The 22,368-nt window shown below is 39.8% G+C and overlaps 5 protein-coding genes across 5 annotated transcripts; 3 read left to right on the forward strand and 2 right to left on the reverse strand.

Moving 5' to 3' along the window:
- Positions 1–127: 127 nt before the first annotated feature.
- LOC136268192 (uncharacterized) lies at positions 128–1,807 on the forward strand. The gene is made up of 2 exons (XM_066063453.1): positions 128–940; positions 998–1,807. Exons 1-2 carry the CDS (start codon positions 844–846, stop codon positions 1,732–1,734), a joined length of 834 nt encoding a protein of 277 aa, XP_065919525.1. The 5' UTR covers positions 128–843; the 3' UTR covers positions 1,735–1,807.
- On the forward strand, positions 1,757–4,709 carry LOC136268190 (nuclear envelope integral membrane protein 1-like). Its single transcript, XM_066063451.1, has 8 exons — positions 1,757–1,867; positions 1,919–1,950; positions 2,007–2,337; positions 2,392–2,464; positions 3,181–3,274; positions 3,320–3,684; positions 3,731–3,892; positions 4,423–4,709. The coding sequence occupies exons 1-8, from the start codon at positions 1,816–1,818 to the stop codon at positions 4,529–4,531; spliced, it is 1,218 nt and encodes a 405-aa protein (XP_065919523.1). The 5' UTR covers positions 1,757–1,815; the 3' UTR covers positions 4,532–4,709.
- Positions 4,490–19,463, reverse strand: LOC136268186 (FYVE and coiled-coil domain-containing protein 1-like). The gene is made up of 19 exons (XM_066063445.1): positions 19,308–19,463; positions 18,829–18,948; positions 18,661–18,773; positions 14,076–14,182; positions 13,889–14,029; positions 13,735–13,843; positions 11,481–12,053; positions 11,199–11,427; positions 10,863–10,947; positions 10,654–10,816; positions 9,850–9,978; positions 6,899–7,018; positions 6,731–6,849; positions 6,331–6,418; positions 6,153–6,277; positions 5,476–6,103; positions 5,374–5,427; positions 4,662–4,768; positions 4,490–4,605 (listed from the first exon to the last, which is right to left on the reverse strand). Exons 1-19 carry the CDS (start codon positions 19,342–19,344, stop codon positions 4,554–4,556), a joined length of 3,099 nt encoding a protein of 1,032 aa, XP_065919517.1. The 5' UTR covers positions 19,345–19,463; the 3' UTR covers positions 4,490–4,553.
- On the forward strand, positions 19,328–20,436 carry LOC136268193 (sperm microtubule associated protein 1-like). Its single transcript, XM_066063454.1, has 5 exons — positions 19,328–19,457; positions 19,505–19,826; positions 19,871–19,973; positions 20,021–20,155; positions 20,205–20,436. The coding sequence occupies exons 2-5, from the start codon at positions 19,533–19,535 to the stop codon at positions 20,357–20,359; spliced, it is 687 nt and encodes a 228-aa protein (XP_065919526.1). The 5' UTR covers positions 19,328–19,457; positions 19,505–19,532; the 3' UTR covers positions 20,360–20,436.
- LOC136268191 (heterogeneous nuclear ribonucleoprotein A1-like) lies at positions 20,290–22,095 on the reverse strand. Its single transcript, XM_066063452.1, has 3 exons — positions 21,962–22,095; positions 20,839–21,911; positions 20,290–20,487 (listed from the first exon to the last, which is right to left on the reverse strand). The coding sequence occupies exons 1-2, from the start codon at positions 21,995–21,997 to the stop codon at positions 20,841–20,843; spliced, it is 1,107 nt and encodes a 368-aa protein (XP_065919524.1). The 5' UTR covers positions 21,998–22,095; the 3' UTR covers positions 20,290–20,487; positions 20,839–20,840.
- Positions 22,096–22,368: the final 273 nt, after the last annotated feature.

A 22,368-nucleotide genomic window follows, 5' to 3' on the forward strand; every position in this document is an offset into this window, starting at 1 on the left:
TATGCTATTATTAGGCGATGACGCGAGGTTTGTAAAAAGCTGCCAAATATGGTGAATATCATGACATCAGCACTATTTATAGTGACAAGTGTTGCACAACCGGAAAGCAAAGTGGTGTAAAAGCACAAAATATTCTACGATTATCACTCGTGACCGTCCGAAGAGTTCGTTTGTCAAGAGTTTTCAGCCGATTGTGAAATCGTCTTCAGCAGCGGCAGCAACTACAAGAGACTACGTGTAACAGAAGCGCCTCTTTTTTGTGTGTGAATTTCATTTGGCTCCCTTCAAGTAAAGGGGGCTGTGATATTGGAGCGAAGCAGAAGTCTTAGTGTAGCCTGTGAAGGCCAGTACTAACTAATAGCTAGTGAGCTGTGCAGTGTACTGACCAGCTCATAGGTAGTCAAGTTTAGCAACTAAGTTAAGTAGTTAAGTAGGTAGGTGGATTATTTCACCGTACCCTGTGAATCTTCATCCGTCAAGATTTCTTCTCCTTTGTCAACGACTCTTGATCCATTTGACGTATCATGGTTGTTGGAATCGCTGTTTACACAGGACAAGATAAACAATGCAGAGAACATACAAAGAAACTTAGAAACTGCACCAATATCTGGCCAGGGTATCCCATATCAGACTACAACACTTGGCCTGGCTACTCATCAGATAGTAACACATGGCCAGGATACCCCGTATCATCAGATAACAACACATGGCCAGGATACCCCGTATCATCAGATAACACATGGCCAGGGTACCCCTCATCAGATAGTAACACATGGCCTGGATATCCTACAGAGAGCAACATCTGGCCAGGATACATCAGAGACATGGGATGTGTTCCGGAGCATGCATGGGGGTCATTCGTTCATAACAACAAAGACGACAGCACGCAGCACACAACTGGAGTCGTCGGGGCAACTATGCTTGCCCTTTAGCACTCCTGGTGAGTTGTAATTCTACTTATTTCACACTGTACTGTTACAGTGTAACTCTTTTACAGTGTGCTCAACTCAGGCTGTAGCCCCGGCAGGTCCTGGGCTGGGAGAAGACCTATTAGACCTCATGCTGTATGAAGGCAACTTGGACAGCGTACCTCCAGTACCTAGTGACGCTCGAGGATCACCAGATCCAATGCTGGAACTATTCAGCATGCCAGTCAAGTGTTCATCTCCCACCCACACTTCATTAACTAATCCCCAAACTGACCCATGTTCCCCTGATAGTGACACATTAGAATGGCTGCTAGCACAGCCTCAACTAGATGAAATAGACTGTTGTCTCACTGATGCAGATTGGCTTTTATCCCCTAGTTCACCTTGTAATAGTTCAGTGGTGTCTTCAGTACCTTCACCTCAGCCAGAAATAATCAGTGGTGCAGAAATGTCCCCTCAACCGTCGTCTCCTCAAGCTTGTTCTATGTCATGTACCACATCATGTATTGATCCACATCAAGCTCTCCTTCATGACCACACCTACGCTGCACCAGAACCATCATCGCTACCTGTTGACAATGAATCATGTGTAGATGAAGATGTGAAGTACACTGTGAGGAGACACAAGAACAACTTGGCATCCCAGGTGTCCAGAGCTAAGAGAAAGAGGAAATACACTGACATGTTTGGTAGACTAGATGAATTACAAGAAGAGAACAAGCGGTTGAAGGAAGAAGTGTCCGTTGCTGAGGTTGAAGCTGCCAAACTGAAGAGTCTTATTGTTGGAAAATTACAATGTACATGAATTAGTTATTTATGTATTTCGCTTTGTACTTATTTTGTATTTAACGGTGAACAATGAAATAGTTTAGAAATAATCATCTCCATGAGTTTGGCGGTCCTACTGTTGCTACTAGTAGCAGGCTCGAGTGAAGGTGGTAAGTGATCGCGTGGCTCATTATTTAGCTATTATGATTTGCATAACATAGCGAGTGTGCGTCTGAGGAAGAACGTAAAGACGGTGAGCAGTAAACATTTTACCGCCCCCTTCTATCCCACTTATTGCGCGCCATTCAGACATCGTACAAGACCGACAAGGAATTGAAGGTGTTCTGTTACAATGGGTCAGTGGAGAGGTCATGGACTAGGCTATGGAGCAGCTTGGAGTTTATTGTTATTTCTGAAGCAAAAGAGTTTCAGCTAGATGTGGGAGAGAACACCACAACGTTAACAGAACGTTACACATACTCGTGGAGCTGGTCTTCACTAACAGATCTTGCAGGGATCACGAAACATTCCACTAACTACCAGAAGAGGACCACTATAGCTCCATATGAGGCCACTTGTGTAGGAGTGAGCTATCATGGCTCAAACCAGGTCATGTATTCAGTAGAGTTAAGGGAGACAGGTACAGTCACTATATACTAATGTGTAGTGTATAATGTGTAACGTGTTATTATAGTGATCAGTTATCACTTCCCATTACTACTGGTTATTGGTGTGGTGTTGTTATTGACCTCTTATCGGATATCAAGGTGATCATGGTCATAAATTAATAATGTCTATTAATGCTGTATGACCAAATTACGATGTTGTACATGATTTCACAATTTTTATCCTCAAAAAATGGCATAAACCCATTCTGAAATTTTAGCTGAAATTTAAAATGCCCAAACCCTTTTTTTGTGTGTTCCTTGAAAGTCGCTGGTTCTAAGGTACTATCCCACAAAGGGTGTATGTGAGCATGCATCTTTTTTGATTCTAAGTCATGAGTTATGCTTTGATTAGTGCTATAGTTAAGGGAGACTATGTTGATATTATACGTGACTGTATCAACGATAACCCACATAGATTTTGTTGCCTCAGTGTTATCAAAAGTAAATATTGGTGTTATCTATAGACGGGTTATTTGAAGGACGGAATTTTAAAATGATCTGTTAAGATTTTTTTGTGCCAATTTTGTGGAAATATATATTTTTGAGGATACATAATGTGTAGCATACTGAGCCTTTTGTAAAATAAGTAAAAACTGCAGAAATAGCAGCCTTTAAGGTTTCCTTGTAGCAAATCATTTGTCTACTCAAATCAACAACTTGTCTTCAATTAATATCAGTTGCTGACTGGTACACTTATCTAGTTGCTGACTAGTATCTAAAAGTTTCCATGCATAACTCACTATACATACAATATACTGGTTTGGCCACACCCAATCAGTGATCATGTGATCCCTAGATGATATCATTTTTAATAGGAGTATTAGTTTCCACTACACGAGTGCTGTCGTCATAGGAATAGTAGCATCTGTGTTGGTACTGGTGTATCTTGTGAGCAAAATTGTTCCAGGGGTAAGTGTAGCTAAATGTGTTACTCAAATGTACACTACATTACAGAGACCAATGGCAGCCTCAGTGCTGGTAGGCGGCTGGGCAATGGTAGCATGGGTGTTTTCTGAGATCAAATCCAATCTTTTCCAAGTGATCACATTATACCCTCATTATGTCATAATATACGTTGTAATTGTGGGTGTGGCTAGTTTGCTGTTCTGTCATTGGAGAGGACCGATTGTTAGACACAGAACATTCCAGATTATACAATGGAGTATTCAACTTTTGGGCGTGGCTCTGATATACAATGCAACACAGTTAAGAGAGGCATCTGCGATTCTATTGGCTGCAGTTATCACTGTATTTTTTCTACGTAAGAAACTCTGTTACTGTTTCCATGGGGTGTATCATCACTATGTTGTGTTGCCATGGTGAGACATCGTGATCTATATCAGTGCTACATGATCTTACTTGCAGGTATAGATTGTTCCCTCCAACACGCAAATTGCTGACATCAGCACAATACAAAGAGGAGGGAGAGCGAGAGACAACAATTGCCCTCCAGAAACTCAGAGAGTACTGCATGCAGAACACTGACAAGACTTGGAGCTACCTCACTAAAATACATTCCCCCAATAGGTAAACTATTTAGTCTTGTGATAATAGTTGTAGACTTTTAGCAAGAATATTATTAACTCTTGCTTTTAGTCTCCCGGTCTTACTTAGTGGCTACCTTGTTTTACCAATGTATTAACTCGAGTGTACTGTGACACTTTTGCTTTGTTTTGGTAATCTTCTGCTTCCATCCTGAGTACTCAGTGAGTAGCTGCTTAATAAACAAGGTGTCCAGCATGAAGATGCTATAAGTGCTTAACAGATAATATGTGCCATGTGTGCTTAATAATCAGAATCTACAGTAGTAACGGAGTGCCCCCTACTATCAGTAGTCAGATCAATTGTATTGGAATTGATACAAGTGCCAGTGTGGTATACAAGTTTAAGGCTGGATACTTTGAAGGTAACAGAATATTTGAGGGACTTTTAAGCTTGTTAGGGTGATAAAAACTTTTCCAGGATATAATAGTGTGAAAAAGTGTGTTCATTATGTATTACTGGCTATACAACAGTACACCAGCCAATACTCCCATATACATTGTTCCACTATACAGGTTCTCGAAATTCCTTGATGGAGACTTTCACCTAACAGACACAGAGGTACAAGACTATCACAGAACATCACGTTATTCTGATTGTGAAGAAGATGATGACATGTTATGACATCATGTTATTATTATTATTATCAGTGAAGTTTCTTAGTTGTCACTTTATAGTTCAGTGTTCGGCCGGCAAACCTGTACAGTTGAATATTGTGGCACACGTTTCACATGTCTATTGTAATGTAACTTACTTGGAGAAAGTGTTATCAAATATTAGGGTATACAATCCTGCAGTCTGAGCTACATACTCTCCATTAATACTGGTCTTGTGTGAAGAACACCTTCGTATTGGTAGGCACTAAATAGACAAAAATACATAACTTCAGACATGTTTGTTGTACCAAGACTTTACCACCATGATCAAGCGCTTAAATAATGGTAAGCAGCTATAGAATTCTTTAGAACAACTTCTATTATGGATTAAAATACTTGCTGTGGTATTATTCAAGGGTGGCATTTATGTCTATTCTCTAAATGGCCACTATTGCAGCTAGCAAACAGATTATTGCACATTTCTAAACCTTTTAGCATGAGTGAGCATCAGATTGTTTACGCATCATTATTGGAAAGAACCCTTCCCCCTTGAGAAACTATGCCAATAATGTCATGCTATAGTAAAATGATTGCTATATGAAAACAACCTAATAAAGCAGTCAATGCAGCCACAGCATTTATTACTGTAGTTCAAAAAATCAATATGGCAACTGTTCAAACTTGACCACTACTAGATGCTAAAAAACATGGTTTAACTCCTTATTTAAATCAATTGTGGCTGCAGCTACTCTTAATCAAAAGTGTTAAATTTAAACCAACAAAATTACAAAATGTGAATGAAACAATTTAAAAAGATTTATAGTGGGTCAAGTAGTATTACAAATGAGATCACACAACACACACACTTACATCAATTACTGGACTGGTCTCATCTCGCTGACAAGTAATACCAAATGCAATTCCCTAACAAATACAATACGATCATGGTGATTTACTCCATGTAATGCTCACCTTAGGTTCTGTACTAAACTCCCACATGATGACCACACCTGCCATATCCACAGGGACAGCTACCCTATGTGCCTCACCCCCTCCCAGGTCCACCTCTGCATCCTTGTTGAATGGCTCTTTAGTCTGCAGAGCACTTGATTTGCTGTTAGTAGGTGACATCACCCTAGGGTTATCCACAGATTCCAGTTGTGATAGTTTAGAACGTAGAGCATCCACGTCAAATGAGGTACGTTGAGCAGGGGAGTCCAGTCCTACTGGGAACTGGTTGGGTTTATCAACTGCTTGGTCCATCGTTATGACAACAAAGTCTTCATTACTACTGCTCTTCTTTAAGTTGCTATGGTCACCACCTCCCTCCCTTTGAATGCTGTATTGACTCTGTCTGCTAGGGGGAATGCTGTCATCATTAGCAACTACTTCCTGTTGCTCAGGTGATCCTTCCATGTGGTCACCAACCATGTCTTTGATGTTCATAGAATAAGTTCTTTGATCATTATCTAGCCCATTTGATTGGCTCAATGGTTCTTCAACAGTGTCACCATCATCAGTATTTATTAACTGAGCAGTTTTTGGGCTTCTCCGATCTGTCACACGTTTGTTACATGCGCTGCACACTCTGACTGGTTCCCTGCAAACAAGCCAACCAGTAGCAATGAGAATTAGTTAGAGTGACTCACTTTGATATAGTCAATTTGACCTTGTTGTCACAGCAACGATTACAGAAGACACGCCCACACATACGACAGTGATGTTTACGCAACAACAAAGTGAATTGCTGTTTACAACTCATACAATTGTTGACCTAAGGGATGGTTACCATATCAACACAGGAGAATTACATGATACAAAAGTCACCTTGCCACTATCAACCCATTCACCAGTTGCAATCTGAGAAAGGTCACTCTCTAGATTGTCTGCATGTTCATATAGTGACACTTTCTGCCTGTGAGGGTAGCAGTGACAAACAATATATTGTGTAGTTGACTCTAAAGTTATCAGAATCATTGTAATACCAAATGCTAGAATTTTGCATGGCAGTGAAGTTATGTCTTGTAATGATTAGTAGGGGAGTTTATTATAAATGGATATAATACTTTTACTGGCCACTAGTAGAGCTATTATTATGCTTCAATATGTTATTGTGTTTCTAGTGCTACAGTAATTTACTTGCCTGCATTGCATTCCATTTACCATGTCAGACATTATAGCTACATCCACTGATACAAAATAGGCCTTTCATTTTATGTACACTTACCCGAGCAGTTTCCTAAATGCTGTACGTATCTCCTCATTCTCCTTAGTGAGTTGTTGCATCTTACTATTAAGCTCCTTCGTCTCTGTTAGTTGTCTGTCTTGTGTGTCTTCAAAATCATTCTAATTAATACACAGCAGTGTTGTATGATCACACTACTAAGATGATCACCTTAATCTTCAAGTTTGCTGCCCTTTCACGATCTCTTTCCTTAGTAGCTTCAGTTAATTGTTCCTGTAAATATTTTAGCTCTGCCTCCCTTCCCCCTAAACCGTCCTTCATCTCACTGATCTGTGTGTGATATTGCCATCATGACGATGACATCATTATCACCATGGCGGTTGTTTTAGTATTACTATTACTAAAACTAAAATACTTTTAGTTTAATATTTTTACCTTTAGTAAACTAAAATGTTTTAAATTTAAGAAACTAATCAAAACTAAAACTAAAATTCATTTTCCATACTGAAGTACTATAGTATGTTTGCGTTGAGCTGAATCCTCAAAAACATTTAATAACTCATGGATGCAATTACACACGATCTTGAAATTTGGCTCATTTGTAGTACTGCTTGATCCACTAAAAATATTTCAAAATCTTGTTGTTCAAATGTTTGATAAAATATTTACGGCCAATCAAAATTTTCACAATACATTTCCTATGGAGAAGCCATGTGTGCAGTGTCCATTAGAGCCCTTTCCCGAACTTGTAATGGAGCCAAACCGTACGTGTCTGTTGTTGACACCTTTGCTGTTACCAATAATCATCTGGTTGGCAGAAATGTTAACTCTGTTGAGTAAAACTCCACTTTAAATTTTTAGCTGTTTTTCAGGGTTCAGCTCAACATGAACATACTATATGTGAGGCCATGAAAAGTTAATTATATGTTTCTGGCTGGTCATTTTTTTTTGCTGAATGAGTTGCACAATCCTGATACAATAATTTATAATATTTTATACGTTGAAAGGTTTTCATTTCTTGTAAACACTCTTTTCTTATAATGATGCACTAACTTTATTAGTATTTTAAAAAATTGTTAATTTAAAAATGAAGTAGGGATTTATACAATAAAAAGTAGTGAAACAAGAGATGACGGTATTACAGCATAGCTCGGTGGGAAAGTCCCTACCTTGGCATTGAGCATAGCTAATGTGCCAAAGTAGGGACTTCCCCATCGAGCTATGCTGTAATACCATCATCTCTTGTTTCACTACTTTTTATTACATAGATCCCTACTTCATTTTTAAATTAACAATTTTTAAAATACTAGTTTGTTTAGTTTTTAGTTGTAGCACAGCTAGCTAGTCACAGCTTATTAAAGTATGTACTGTGCCAAAATTGGAAGCATATAGGCCTGTAGTAACATCAAGAGTATATAATAGAAACCAAGAGTGTAAAACAGTGTATTAGCCCGTGATTAATCATTGTGTAAAGTAACATGGATATTTTAGTAATTGTTTGTTTACGTGAAATGGTAATTTGAAATGCGTACATGGTAACGGGTCTTTCTTCACCAGTTTTCCGTGTTATTCAGCCAAGTATTCAACAATTATTGTACAAAGAAAGTGTAGTAAGGACCCAAGATAACTCCAGCTTGCTAAAACAACGGTTGCACAAACGAGCGTGTTACCATGCCTTCAGGCAGTGCCAGAACTTTAACATTAGCTAATTCCCTTTAACGCTATCATGGTTTAGTGGCCGAATTGGGCTAAACACAGCAACCCTTAATGGCAATGAAAACGAACAATTACTGAAATATCCGTGTTACTTTATGCAATGATTAATCACAGGGTAATACACCCGTTCGATACTCTTGGTTTCTATTATATACTCTTGGAAACGTGTATAGCTTACCTTTGATCGTAGTAGCAGTGGCGCTCAGATCTATGACCTGCATTCTCAGTACGATGGTCCGCGTTCTATTCACTCCGGCTGGAAGTTGTTCGAACGAACAGGCCCTTTCAGTTGTCTGGAGCTTAGTCTCGACTAACAGGATGAAGTAATACAATTTCCACTCAAGTACTATCCAATCACATGAATTACTCGCTGATCTCGCCATCCGGCACTGAGTGGCTGAGTCAGTGTATTCAGAGGAACAAGCCGTCAAGTATCAGTCCGTCTCAAGTCTCTTTGTTGATTGCAGTCCAGGCGTTGGCAAAAGTTGAAGTGACAACTAATGTTTCACGTGCAACACTTGAAATTATAAGCACCCGGCTCTTTCAGCAGTTGTCTGAAATAATTTTGTGGTGTCTACAGAAAAGTGTTGACACGGAAAATTAACGCCTAGGTATGGTTTCGATGCTTGAAGAAGAAGACAACCAACCTGATTGAAGATAAAAGGAAATACAAGGCGCACAGGGCATACACTCGTCGGAACCCCAAAAGGCACATCCCACCGGTGAGTTTGTTGTTGTGGCATAAAATGGTGCCCGTGGCTACTTCATTTGGGCTCTAGGCTTGCGACTGTGGTCAGGCAGTGAGTGAGGCTAAAATTGGAGTTTTTGGCAATTTAAAAAAAAAATTATATCTGGCCACCTGTAAGTGTTTTGTTGTATTTAATGCTGTTTTATGCATTATATGGACTACAATATTCCGTAAAGGTGATTTTTGCCATGTAAAATGTCTGTAGGATGATTTTTAAAGGCGGAATTTTGGGCAGCACGCGAAACATTCACCACAATCCCTACTTAAACAGTACTACTGTACCGTTTGATACATTAACTTTGTTTTTCCCTATACCTCTATGCTATGTCAAATGTAGTGTACCATATCAAAAAAAAAAAAATCCTGGTCACTCTGGTCAATTTTGGGGAATTGGTAGGACCAGAAACATACAATTAACTTTGCACATCCTCACTAAAAGTAAAATACCTTTAGTGTAGCATAATAAACTAAAACCAAAACTAAAATTAATTTTCCATACTAAAACAACACTAGTGATGATGTACAGTCTAGTGGCAATGCTATCGACATCAGAAATTGTTTTACAAATTATTACATAGTATATAAACCTACTGTAAGGATGAAATATGTACCAGTCATTGGCATGTGAATTTAAATATCAGTTAATTGAGTATTGGTGTGTCACTATCCCTGATTACCATGGTGATGTAATGCTCACCTGACTCAGTAGCTGTTCCTTATCAGTGGTCACTCCTCGGTGATGTGTCTTTAGTGAGATGAGCTCTTTTTGTAGCTTCTCTTTGTCTTCATTAATGGTGAACACTTGAGCCTCTTGTTGTATCGACATCTAACAAAACAAAAATGGGGTGATTTTGTAGAACTTGGATTCAGAGGAGACAAAACAAGATTTCCATGATCTGTAGCCAGCTTAAGGGATCTGGGTAATCTCAGAAAAGATAAATATCATGAGATTGAACCTGGGGTACCCAACTTTTATAGTGCCAACAACCGACTGTTCTGTTAGGGTATCTTGTCATGAGTGGTGATATCCAAAGTATACATGGTCAGGACCTGTTCCTATTAGCTAGTCATCACTGCCTCAATAAGTTATTGGGGATTAGAGAGAGTGAATTCAGCAGACTTCTTAAACTTCTAGCCTCATATAGAAGGTAAGCAAAAAAGCCATTAGGATTAAACTCAACTTCCTGAAGATCCACTCAAGACACACTTGTAGACAGCCACTACAGATACATCAGGCATCCAATGGTAAGGGACACCATGTACTAGCCATTCTGTTGCATGCTTATAAGGAACACAGAGCTGTGCTATCCTAGCTTCCTACTGGACAAAGGGATCACACTAATGTACCAGCAGTGGAAACAATCAAAAGAAGCATAACGTGTAACATCCTCAACTAAAAAGATTTGATAAGGAAAAAAAAAACAAAAAAAACAACAACCAATAACCAACTCAGTGTACAATATAGAGACATTACACATGCACACACCACAGCCGCTATAACCTTCTTTGCCTGTTTCAATTCCATTTGTACAGTGCTTAGTTGGAACCTCAATGAGGCAGTCTCCTGGTCTAATACAGAGTGCATGTTAGCTAGTTCATCTTGAGCAAGGTCTCTCTCTTTCTGTAGCTGACGTACAACGTTATCATGTGATGTCACACGGGATCTAATGGGAACAATAATCGTGTAATAGTCTAACACTGGTGGATCACCTCAGCTGGACTAGCTCCTCCTCCTGCTGGTCACATTGCTTCTGAGCCACGCCCATCTTCTGCTGCAAGCTATGGTGCTCCTCAGCTGTCATAAAATGGGATGTTATTGTCAGTACAACAAGAAATTCCTTACAGTACATCATTCATGTACAAAGTGATCTACCTAATGTAGCCATTCTCTTAAAGATCACCTGTCTAATTACATTACTCATAAAGCAGCCAACTTAATCCCCAAACATAGCAATTGCAAAGACCTAGCTACCTACTTTGTAAGGTCTGGCAAAGGAAACCAGAATACAGTACACATTTTCACAAACGCTGGCCCATTAGTCACACCTGTTTCCTCAAGCTTGATAGCAAGTTGCTCATTCTCTCTGGCTAGCCCCTCCCACTCTTTGTGCAGGTGATCGAGCTCTTGTTCCAGCTTGTTCATTTCTGCAGTGATCATGGAGTGAGTGTGGCTCCCACTAACCCAGCAATACTGCACATGTTGTGCGTGTGCTGCAAGCAACTGCCCCACCCTCTCTGATTCAACCAATTGAATAGCCTGTTGTTCCATCTGCTCCTGTTACACGATGACACATGTAGATTAAAGAAAGTATTAGAGTACATCCATACCTCCATGGCTTCTCTGCCACGTCTTTCTTCCTGTAGCCAACGAGGGGTAGGGCTTGAGCTCCTTCCTTCCTCAAATGCTAATATTTTTTCCTCCAGTTCAAAGTTTCTGTTTTCTAACTCTTCTACTTTACTACGACAAGCTACAACTTCTTGTTCTATTTGATGCACATTATCAGGGTTCATTGATCTTGCTAGCTTTCTATCCATCAGTTTTATTTGCCCTTGTGCCTCACGTAGCTGAGCTAACAGGTCAAGTTCCGACCCTTCACTCGTGTTCAGTGTGTCCTTAACTTGTAATTCAAGATCAGCAATCTTGACCTCTAATGATTTGACCTTTTCATCATGTCCTTCCTTTGAATGGGCCACTTGATTCTTTAGCTGGTGCAGAGCTACTGGAATATGGTTCAAATCTGGAATGGAAATCTCAGGGATTATTGTTTCGTCTTCCAGAACTGCATTCCATATTTCCAGTACAAGTTCTTCAACCTTTTGCAGATCAAAGGTTGCTTCCTGTTTGACGTACACCTCACTGGCTTGTTCCTCTTGACCATGCTCCAGCTGCCTTTGTACCACCTAGACAATACATTTTATAGTTGTGTATATACAGCATATACGTAATATATTTTAATATTCAGAACATATTTCGGCCACACAACATTAGCAATTAGCGTTGTCTTGGTATATTTATCATAAACATTTCATAATTATATATGCAAACAGTCAATGCTCTTTACAAAAAAAGTGTTTGTCCTTCATAGCTTTCACAAGTTTGTACACACATTTCAGATTCATGACAATAAACATTAGGGCCTCAGTTATACATTATCCGTACACTAGTTACCACCATAAAGACCATACCATAGCTATGTTGTAATAGCTACCATCATTCACATGTATCTTGTTTAGCTGATTTTTATCGCTGGAAACCTATCAATTAACAATTTTTAATTGCACTATAGTTTGTTAATTTTTTTTTTTTTTTTGTTATAGCATAACTATGATACAGAAATGTGGCTTTAATTAAGTATCTTGATCTCCCTGCTTATCTCAAGTGAGTTATGCAATAGATGAAGGAGCATACAGTAAAAACTGCAGCTGATTGTTAATGGCGTAGTCACCATGCTTTGATTGTTTTGAGGGTGTAGTGGCATGTTCTGATTATTTAAGGCATAGTCACCATGTTATATAAGTGTAACTATAGGTATTTTTATTTTACTCTCTCTTACAGTAGCATAAAAGCTTCAAATAGTTTTGTGGCATCTAAATGTGCTGCTCTAATAAGGAAAGTGTTGATATGGAAAATCAATGCCTCAGTAGGTTTCCTTACATGAAGACAATGACCATTTACTGTATACCTGGAATTTTTCACGGTATGTATATTTCACGGTTGTCAGGATTTTCGCGTTTTAAATTTCACAGACCACTGTTGAAGATTTTTATCCTCGACCACAAATACGAAGGGTCTGGATTGATTTTTACTTCAAGCGTCATACAGAATACTAAAGCGAGTCTGAACCAAGTAGCACAGTAGCAGCAATCTGTGTAAGGAATATTCTAGTCTTGCAGTATAAAGTCATGAGCCACGGCCACTTTAATTAATATTGGGAATGTGTGATACTGTTTGTAAGTGTAGAGTCCACATATGCCTACAAACAGTATTACACACCAGGAACCACATTAATTTATCTGTAAGCTGATTGGGGGGCACACGTACAGTAATTTTCATGTGATAAAATTTCATGGTAGCTTTACTAACCGTGAAAATTGCATATCACAAAAAATTCCAGGCATACGGTAAAAGAAAAAGCAAACATGCCACATATGAGTTTTCTTATTGTGGAGTGAAATGGTGGCCATGTGCTGCTTCATTTGGCCTCTAGCATTGCAACAGTGGTCAGGCTGGCTAGCAGGCTGACTAAAAATTGGTTTTGGCATTTTTACAAAAAAAAATTCATTTGGCCTTCTGTGCTTTCTCGTTATTTTTTTTAAAGCTTAGACTCTTCCATAAATGTACTTTTTCACTGTGTGCGAAGGTCTTTAACAGCAGCATTTTTGCAGGTGTGTTAGGGAGGAACCCTACTAAACAGTTGTTGGATTAAGTAGTCATTAGCCACCCATTACGGTACTTTGAACACACATTATGTGTAGCGTCACACTGTACACAATCAAAATTTAATATTAACACCTTCCAACAACCCCATTAAGTTCCTCAACATAATGGTAGACCCCATCAATATACCAATGACCAACTGACCTTGTTTCGACTACCCCTATCAGGTGTGGCATCCTTGTTACTAGGGCGGCTCACATGTCCAAACTTGGGCTGGCCACTTGATGACCCATCAAACTGATCAAATTGTTTTCTGTGTATCATGTGACATCACATGATCCTCCAATAATAACCTTACCGTTGAAAGGATGGCCAATAATCATCAAGGTCAGTATCATCATAAAGGTTAAACTGGACATCAGAAAGGTCATAAAGAGCTAATAGTAATCGGGATGAGTACTTGCTGTTCAACAACATAGCCCCGGAGCTGTACCACTCCCTAATTTGCTAGAATATATGACATACCAGAGATCACATGACCTTACTTTGTACGCTTCTTATCATTAAGTGCATGCTGCATACACTCAGCCAAACATTGTTCACTGAGACACATTCTAATTAGAGCTCTTCCTTTTCCAAGTCCAGTTGATAACTGTACAACACAATATCAAAACATTACATGGTTTTCACTATAACAAAAATTGTGCAAGCTCAAAATTAACATATAAATTACTATTTTGAGCTCAAGTATCCATCCAACCATTGGTCATGCAACTTGTGATAAACATTGAAACCTCAAATCTCTTATCTGCATCCTAGAGCCAGAGTCTTGACAAATGTTCTCAGCACAACGCATTTCTTTTCTAAGTAAACCTTAACCCTGACAGGTGTCATGTTTGGTTGTGTAAACACTCATTACAGGTCAAGTATAGGTAGATGCAACAGTCTTGGTCATCCTTAGAGATTTGACATCGTGCACTAGCTGTTCGTCTGGGGGTCATTGCGAAGAATTGCTAACAGCGCATAGATGTTCTGCGCTTATGCATAACTTGCATTTACAAACAATGGCTACACAACTGGCAACTGCTTGGACAGCCAGGCAATCAGATTCAGCTGTCTGGTTATGCAATGACAATCAAGAAAGGTACATTACTTTGATAAAAAAAACACCCACAAAAATCACCAGCAAATTAAGCGTGTCAGGCTCGGACATTACCTACTGTGCTGCAGCTGCCAGCTGATTTAATTAGACTCTCCTGTTTGGTATGGCCGATCTTCCATATTGGAGTTTAGGGGGAAACACAATATACACAAGCACCATACAAAAAGAAAACAACAGGAGGTCAGCAACAAAGCATAAGTCTAGTAGTCTATTGAAGAAAATCTAAATTGGTCCAAATTTCCTTAATTTTTACTCGTCTATGTATACTAACACAGCAACAGCTTTTTGACAAGTTACGCAACATAAATCTTTACTATAAATCTGTGTAAATCTTAAATACCATAAATCTCATAGGTGATATTTTGCCCCTCGGAAACATCAACAAAAATACACACAAAACACAACAGTAGAATACAAATCAGTTTAGCGAATAGAGCTCTGGCACAGATGGCTGTAACTGTAACAAGGAATTCTATCTTTGTCAAGTAGCTTGCTTGATCCAACTGGTCCGCTAAGCAAGAAGGTGCCACCTAAGTTGATTGAAATGGCCAACGTTGACATCGGAACACGGCGTTACATCGTCTATGCAATATTATGCTCGTAAATACCCAAAGTATAGGCTAACGGAAATCTTTGTAAGAAGGTGGAAGAATCAGTACTGCTCTACATTCAAAAATCCCAAACAATCATCAACTGAAGTTATTGAAGACACATCTGACACTGCTGAAGACTGTAACGAGACTACTGAAGGTAGTACCAAGCAAATTCAACGAATGAAGACTGGAAGGCCACTGTTAATTGAAGCAGAGCTGGATGCCCAGGTGTAAAAGTATATTAAGCAAACAAGGAAATGTGGACTAGCCATAAACACTTCTGTAGTCATAGCTACTGCACCTGGGATTGTCATGAGCCATGATGCAAACCAACCTGCTGAGAATGGTGGAGGAATCAAATTAATAGATGCATGGGCAAAGAATTTGCTCAAATGTATGGGATATGTCAAGCACAAGGCTTGCACTACAGCCAAGATTGACATTGAAGATTTCGACGAAGTGAAGGAGGAGTTCTTGTTAGAGATACAAAACGTTGTTGCAATGAATGAAAATTCGAATTCATCATTTACTTTTACCAGACAGCATTAAACTATGTTCTTGCAACACCATGGACTATGGAGAAGGAAAGGGTGAAACAGGTTGAAGTAGTTGGCAAGGATGACAATAGAAGCAGGTAGTAAAACAACATTCAGGTTGTAGCTAACCAGTAATTTAAGAAAGGCTGAAGTAGTCTGAGCTTTAAAATTACCAAATATTAATAAAGTGGGCTGATTGTCGGGCAGCTTCATCTCTTTCCTTTTGTCATTAACATAAGGCAATATAATTTATCAATGTACATTTTCATTGTTGTCTCATTCTACCAGTGGTTGTCAACTTGTGTCATATGCCAAGATGAAGGGAATGTGTAATGTGGCAGACTTCAGCTAGTTTTGCCTTCATATATTGACTGAGGTGGCAAAACCTCTCCAGTCATGGACCCACCAAATAGTGCAGTAATCTGTCTATAAAGCAGCAAAAGACCATCTACATTCACAATTTCAGAAATGGTGTGCACAGCAATTGTTTAGCCAGCTGCAAGACAAGGCTGATGTTGTCACCATTGATTTAAAGCTAAGTGCAGTTAAGCCCTTGGTGCCAGCTGAATCGAGTCACTTTACAATTACATAAAGACTAAGCCAAGTCCAGAGCGAAATGGGTTCAAAGAGGTAGGAATTTTGAATAGTTTATCAACTGGTACTGATGATTAATGTAATAAACCTGTAAACATGTGTGACTATAACATTCTCTCTTGATCAGTATACAATAATCATAATGATGACATAACCTTTGTACTGTAATGTCAATAAGAAGGAAACGGAGACATCTTTTTTTGCACTGAAGCAATAGACTAAGTGTGCCCTCATAGCCTCTTGCTTTAGCTTCAATTTGCTTGGGTTGATCCCAAAGGCAATAGCTGTTGCAAATGCAATGGCAAACACGCCACAGTCAGTGGCGCCCTTCTGCTTTTGAGAATGACCAACCCGTATAGTCCTCTTTGCCATGTTGGAACAGATTTGAAATATAGGTATTCTGTTTCTTTGTAAGGTTTGTTTTCTTTTCTTGATATAGTGTGCACGCCATTCCATTTATCTTTGGAAATTGTGATTTTAGGAGTTGCTGTGCAAAGTTAATTTCCATGTCACATAGCTCTGCTCCCATAATCATGTTTTCAAAATCAAACAACTTCTTTTTCATGGGCACATCTGACACATCAATCAATCACCTCTTCAAATTCTTTGCTCTCAGGAACAGTGGTAGCAGCAACAACTGCTGGCAAATTGAGCTTCATTTTAGTTGTAGGTGGAGTTGCAGCAGATATCCGAGATGGCTGCTCAGTGAGTATAGTGACATGAACAGACAAACTGAATATAATCAATTTCTCAACTTTCCTGGCTTCATTCTGATTGTCAGTACGAAATATGAATTTCAAGCCCACTCTGTGGCAAATCTGAAGAATATCTCCGGTTATCTCCAACTATAAAATGTGACCAGATCTGCAAAAACAGGCATTTTTTTCGAATTTCTGTTTATTAAATATTTATAATCTACTTAGCCAAGTGTACCTACTGGCAAAGTTTCAGCTTCATATGTCAATAACTTTTGGAGTTACAGCCCTACAAAGTAGCAACAACAGAAAAATCAATTTGTACAGCAAGTATAGGGAAAATAAATTACAAGCGCTTACAAAAACTGTTGTAACTTACCAACGGATTGAGGTACAGGGCTAAAATTTTCACCATCGTGTTCGCCATGAACAGGGGAATCAATTACTGGGTAAGTTTTTTCTTTTACTTGCCCTTTTCACTGCATACAAAAGCAAATTCGTGAAGAAAAATCGATCGCATATGATCGCTTCAACATGACGTAAACAAAAGCTCATAACTTACGCATCCTTGGGTCTACTGCAACGAAACAAAAATTTTCCAACTCCTCTTGAGCAGGCATATAGATGATATCCTTGTTAGTCCCTTCCTTCACTAAGAAAGAGGGGTTAGAAAAAATTTACGGAATTCTTTCAATGATACACAAGTATTTCATCCAATGTATTCAATGCTCTATACTGTAAATTTAGGCTTGTACGATTATGTCCCTTTTTGCAGATCCGGTCACAAATGAATAGTCCTTCCTCTTCTAATAAAGAGTGAACAAATAGTCGAAATTTTCCTAGGGACGTGACCAACTACTTTTAAGTCCCTGTCGATTGTTTTCTTGGCAGCTACCGCATAAGGATCATGGCTGTTGCCTAATTCTCGGTTGCAGACTAGCTTTTCTCCAACAACTGAGTTATTCCATATCATCTGACATTCATGGTATCCCCAAAACATGGAATTGACCATTCAGCAGCCTTGAATCAGAAATAATGCTGAGTGGTGGATAGTTCACACTTGGATGTTGGCATAAATTGGAGGACATTGTGTGTTGCAGCTATAAATGTTATGGAAGGATCAAGAAGTTCTGCTGAGCAGCAACCTACATCTCAGTTTCTACCTTATATTAACCAGAAACCATTAGCAATACAGGAAGAAGGAAGCAATAAGTGGAGAAGAAAACAAACTGAACCCACCCCTACAACCTATGATTTGCCTGTTTAGCACATGTACAATGACACGTTTTACTGTCTGTATGAAGGTGAAGACTGGATTGACACAAGCTAGCTTTGTACCCCCAACCCTAGCTTTCTATAAACTTATGTACAATCTGTAACAAACTGTTACATATTAGGACATCCAGCTACACATACACACAGAATATTTACATGGTCAGTACTTCATGCAAATGCTACATGCTCTGGACTAGGGTAAAGTCATGTGGTGAACCCATACAAATTCCCTCTTGTTACCTGAACATCAATAGGTACATTATCAACAAGCTCACATGTGCTAAGGATTGAACTTTCTTGACAACATCATCTAATTGCTTCATGCCACCTACACCAGTACTAAGATAGTGCCAGTAGTCACGACGATCACCCCAGAAGCTGACATGCTCTGTAACACACACGTACAGTATGATGTGTACATGGCATGTACAGTAACTCTGTACCTTTCTGTTGATGACGTAGTATTGTCTCAATCGCTTCACACAATGTATTCAGTTCAATAACATTATCAGTTAATGGAGAGTTCTGCTCGCCATGTAACACCTTGAGTCTTGCAACACCCGCTGTGGAATAGTACTGATTTAACTATCATGGTAAAAACTGATACAGCTGTTCTTCCTTACCAGAACATACACAGTATTACAAGAGACATATAAATACAACAGAAAACCAAACATGTTATTAATCATCATAAACAATGAAAATTTGGAAGTAGTAAAAATGTTATTTGAAAAAAATTCATGGTCATTCCACCGTTGTGAGATGTCAAGTCAAAACAGATATCGTTCGATGAACGCTAAATAACAAAATACTGGCAGAAAAAAGCTCAAAACATCTGGTATCGTTTATAGGCTGCATTCCAATATATTCACGCAGCACCTTATTGCCCACTGCACGTCATAGATACATCACATGTACTCACACTCTACTGAAGTGATCAAATCCTCAGGATTATCCATTCATATCACGAGAAGACTATATCGTGTCCCTGCCCGCTACCACGTTGATGACACAATAAGATCACGTGAATTAGTAGCCACACCCACCGCGAGGAGATAGTGTTGATGATTTAGTCAGTTAAGAACAATCATCAGTTTATTGATATCAACAAGTCAGCAGGTAAACAAACTACAAGCTTCTCCAGATCATGGCAGCTAGTACTTCAGCGGTGAGCGCCACCGGGGGGTTACTACCGAGGCCCTTGCTAAAGAACAAGCGAAGGGTTGTGGCTAGACCTTCCCCGGAAGAGTTGAAGGAGCGAGAGAAAGGATTCTTGCTGGACGGGACCCTCTTATCACGTCAAGCTAACGACGAGACTGACCGCTGTAATCCGTCCTACTTGAATTTTGGCATCCCGCAGTACAACGCATTGGCCGACCCCCACCTCAAGCGATTCATGAGGTCTAAGTCACTCCCCAAAGCCTTCCAAAAAGAAATACAGGTACCAGTAACTGCCTTACACTTTCTTAATCTTTCTACCTATAGGAAAACCGAACCGCTACCATGCAGGGCGCATTGCTGGACAAGATCACGACTGGCAGCCACACCCTTCACTACATCCAGGAGAGAAACGCGCTAGTTGCAGCAGGTGATCACGTGCAATAATCACATTATTATAATATACATATACCACAGGCTACACCAGGGATATCTATGGTGGTCACTTGTCACTGAAAACTGATGAACCTAAAGTAGGATACCACGGAACAGATGGTTACCGTAGGAACACTCCAGACCTCAGGAGACGACGATCCGTGTTCGATGATGAAGGTAACACCCACATTAGGAAATGTGCTGATTGATTAAATTTTGTTGACAGAACAACTACCACCAATTTCACTAAAGAGGTTACCAAGGACAATGTCTGCCCCGGCAACACTAAAACTACACCGTCAGCACTCAGCTAAAATTTATAATAACAAAATGTTAACAAAGCCAGCAAGCAAGAGGACTCAATCTGCCCTACCTCACTAATACACTACACATACACTAATAAGTTTGTATAAAATGTTGTTACCTGCTAACAATAAACAAAACAAAAATGTCTGCTAGCTACTGTTCCTAAAAATATCATCTCTGGTCTTCTAGCTGCTATAAGTGACCTATTGAAAGAATTGACACGAGAATCAAAAGCTAGCTACACTAACATATACTACACTACATTTAGCTTTGTCCACCAACTTCCTGCATGCTTAATTGTCTGGAGAATTAGCCCAACTTCTTGGTCCATGACTAAAACACAAAAGTGTACCTGGTGAGTTACACTAGCCATTGCTTGAACCAGCTTTTCATAGTGGACTCAAGATTTTAACAAAATACCTCCCTCTCATGAAAAAAGCTTATCTGTTTGCATACAATGTTTTTTTGGAACCATGAAGCTGGACCAATGTCACCATGACATGAAGCACACAGGCAGCTAGAGACAACACCATACTACACTATTGATCGGTTACCTCTAATGATAAGGATGATAACTGCGGGAGCTAACACTACTACTAGCTGGGTGCTTCCTATCTCTGATGTCTGAGCTATCCCTCTCTCGACTATAATCCCTACTGGGACCAAAACTGGATGGTAACTGGCTATAACCTGCTCCAAAATATGACCCCATCAATTTTTCCCTCTCCATGTTACTGTAGTAGGGAGATCCCCCTGCAGCGTAAGGGGACCCTCCTGCCGCATAAGGGGAACCCCCTGTACCATACGGTGAAGCTCCAGCGCTGGCGTAAGGATCCATCCTTCTTGGTGATGTCCCGCCTCTACCGTAACTCTCCCTACTATAGCCTCCAGCATCGTACATAGTTGCAGTGTAGGCACCAGGTGACATGAATGGTGAAAATGTCATTGGAGGGTAGCCTCGTCCAAAGTAACTTTTACCTCCATAGTATGCTCCATATGGGGAAGAGTCATACATACTTGGTGGCGGCGGCGGTTGGCTTCTCATTGATCTCCCATCCCGGCCAGCTTTCTCTTGAGCTAGGGACTCCTTGATGCGCATTGACTCTTTTGTCTCTGCCTTCTTCACCTCACAATTCCTACCACAAATCTCGTGATAGCGCTGGATACATGCCTTATCCACTTTATCAAAATCCTCCATATCAACAAAAGCAAATCCCCTGCCTCGCTCAGTTGCTTTGTCTTTGGGCACTTCCACTCCACTTACAGCACCAATTTCCCTTTGAAAATAATCTCTTAGTTCATCTTCGCCTATTCCTGGTCCAAGACCTCCCACAAATATACGCTTTGTCTTAGCGTGAGCCATTGGGTTAGAATCCTCTTTGGGTACCGCTCTCTTTGAGTCCACCTCTCTACCAGAGATCACGTGAGGTTTGTTCTCTAGACACTTGTCCACACTGGAAGGGCTAGAAAAAGTGACAAAGCCGAAACCACGTGATTTCCTCGTGGAGCCATCCCGCATCACTACACAATCCACGATCTCTCCAAACTCTTGATAAAATTCACGTAAATCATCCTCAGTTGTGTCTAAATGAAGCCCACCAAGGAACACCTTACAATTCTGTTTGATCTACAACGAACAAGTGACACGTAAGAGGTTAACTTCAAATATCATAATACCTTGTCCTTATTCTGCGGGAAATTGCCCGACTCCATCGCTAAGTTGTTCTAAACGAGCGTTCTAAAGCGTAACCGCGTGCTCCTAAGTGTAGTGCACGTGATCACTTTCCAGTGGGCGGTCCGTTAGGGTCCCCCATCCGTCCCCGTCCAATTGAGCATGGCGGAAAGGAAAAAGAAGGCTCAGAACAAGATGCCTACTAAGGTCTGTTAATGCGTGTGTAGTTGATAGCATTAAGTATTAGTAGGTACTTACGCGCCCTCTACTAGTTGGTGTATGATCTATGGTCACATTGGTGCAATCATAGATTTATAAACCCCAGGTACCTGGAGTTTATAAATCTATGGTGCAATCGTGGTGCAATGTCATCACAAATTAATAAGGCTGTCTATATTGTCTCTGCTCCTGG

The sequence above is a fragment of the Dysidea avara genome, chromosome 10 (genome assembly GCF_963678975.1).
Source record: "Dysidea avara chromosome 10, odDysAvar1.4, whole genome shotgun sequence".
In the NCBI taxonomy this organism is placed as follows: Eukaryota; Metazoa; Porifera; class Demospongiae; order Dictyoceratida; family Dysideidae; genus Dysidea; species Dysidea avara.

Coding starts and splice junctions, on each gene's coding strand:
- LOC136268193 (XM_066063454.1), top strand. CDS start 19,533: ATGGCAGCTAGTACTTCAGCGGTGAGCGCCACCGGGGGGTTACTACCG. Junction 19,974..20,020: donor AAACGCGCTAGTTGCAGCAG/GTGATCACGTGC, acceptor CATATACCACAG/GCTACACCAGGGATATCTAT. Junction 20,156..20,204: donor ATCCGTGTTCGATGATGAAG/GTAACACCCACA, acceptor TTTTGTTGACAG/AACAACTACCACCAATTTCA.
- LOC136268190 (XM_066063451.1), top strand. CDS start 1,816: ATGAGTTTGGCGGTCCTACTGTTGCTACTAGTAGCAGGCTCGAGTGAA. Junction 2,465..3,180: donor ACCTCTTATCGGATATCAAG/GTGATCATGGTC, acceptor CATTTTTAATAG/GAGTATTAGTTTCCACTACA. Junction 3,893..4,422: donor AAAATACATTCCCCCAATAG/GTAAACTATTTA, acceptor TCCACTATACAG/GTTCTCGAAATTCCTTGATG.
- LOC136268186 (XM_066063445.1), bottom strand. CDS start 19,344: ATGGATAATCCTGAGGATTTGATCACTTCAGTAGAGT. Junction 13,844..13,888: donor TATTGGCCATCCTTTCAACG/GTAAGGTTATTA, acceptor CATGATACACAG/AAAACAATTTGATCAGTTTG. Junction 6,278..6,330: donor AATGGGTTGATAGTGGCAAG/GTGACTTTTGTA, acceptor ACCATCCCTTAG/GTCAACAATTGTATGAGTTG.
- LOC136268191 (XM_066063452.1), bottom strand. CDS start 21,997: ATGGAGTCGGGCAATTTCCCGCAGAATAAGGACAAG. Junction 21,912..21,961: donor TCCCGCAGAATAAGGACAAG/GTATTATGATAT, acceptor TGTTCGTTGTAG/ATCAAACAGAATTGTAAGGT.
- LOC136268192 (XM_066063453.1), top strand. CDS start 844: ATGCATGGGGGTCATTCGTTCATAACAACAAAGACGACAGCACGCAGC. Junction 941..997: donor CTTGCCCTTTAGCACTCCTG/GTGAGTTGTAAT, acceptor ACTCTTTTACAG/TGTGCTCAACTCAGGCTGTA.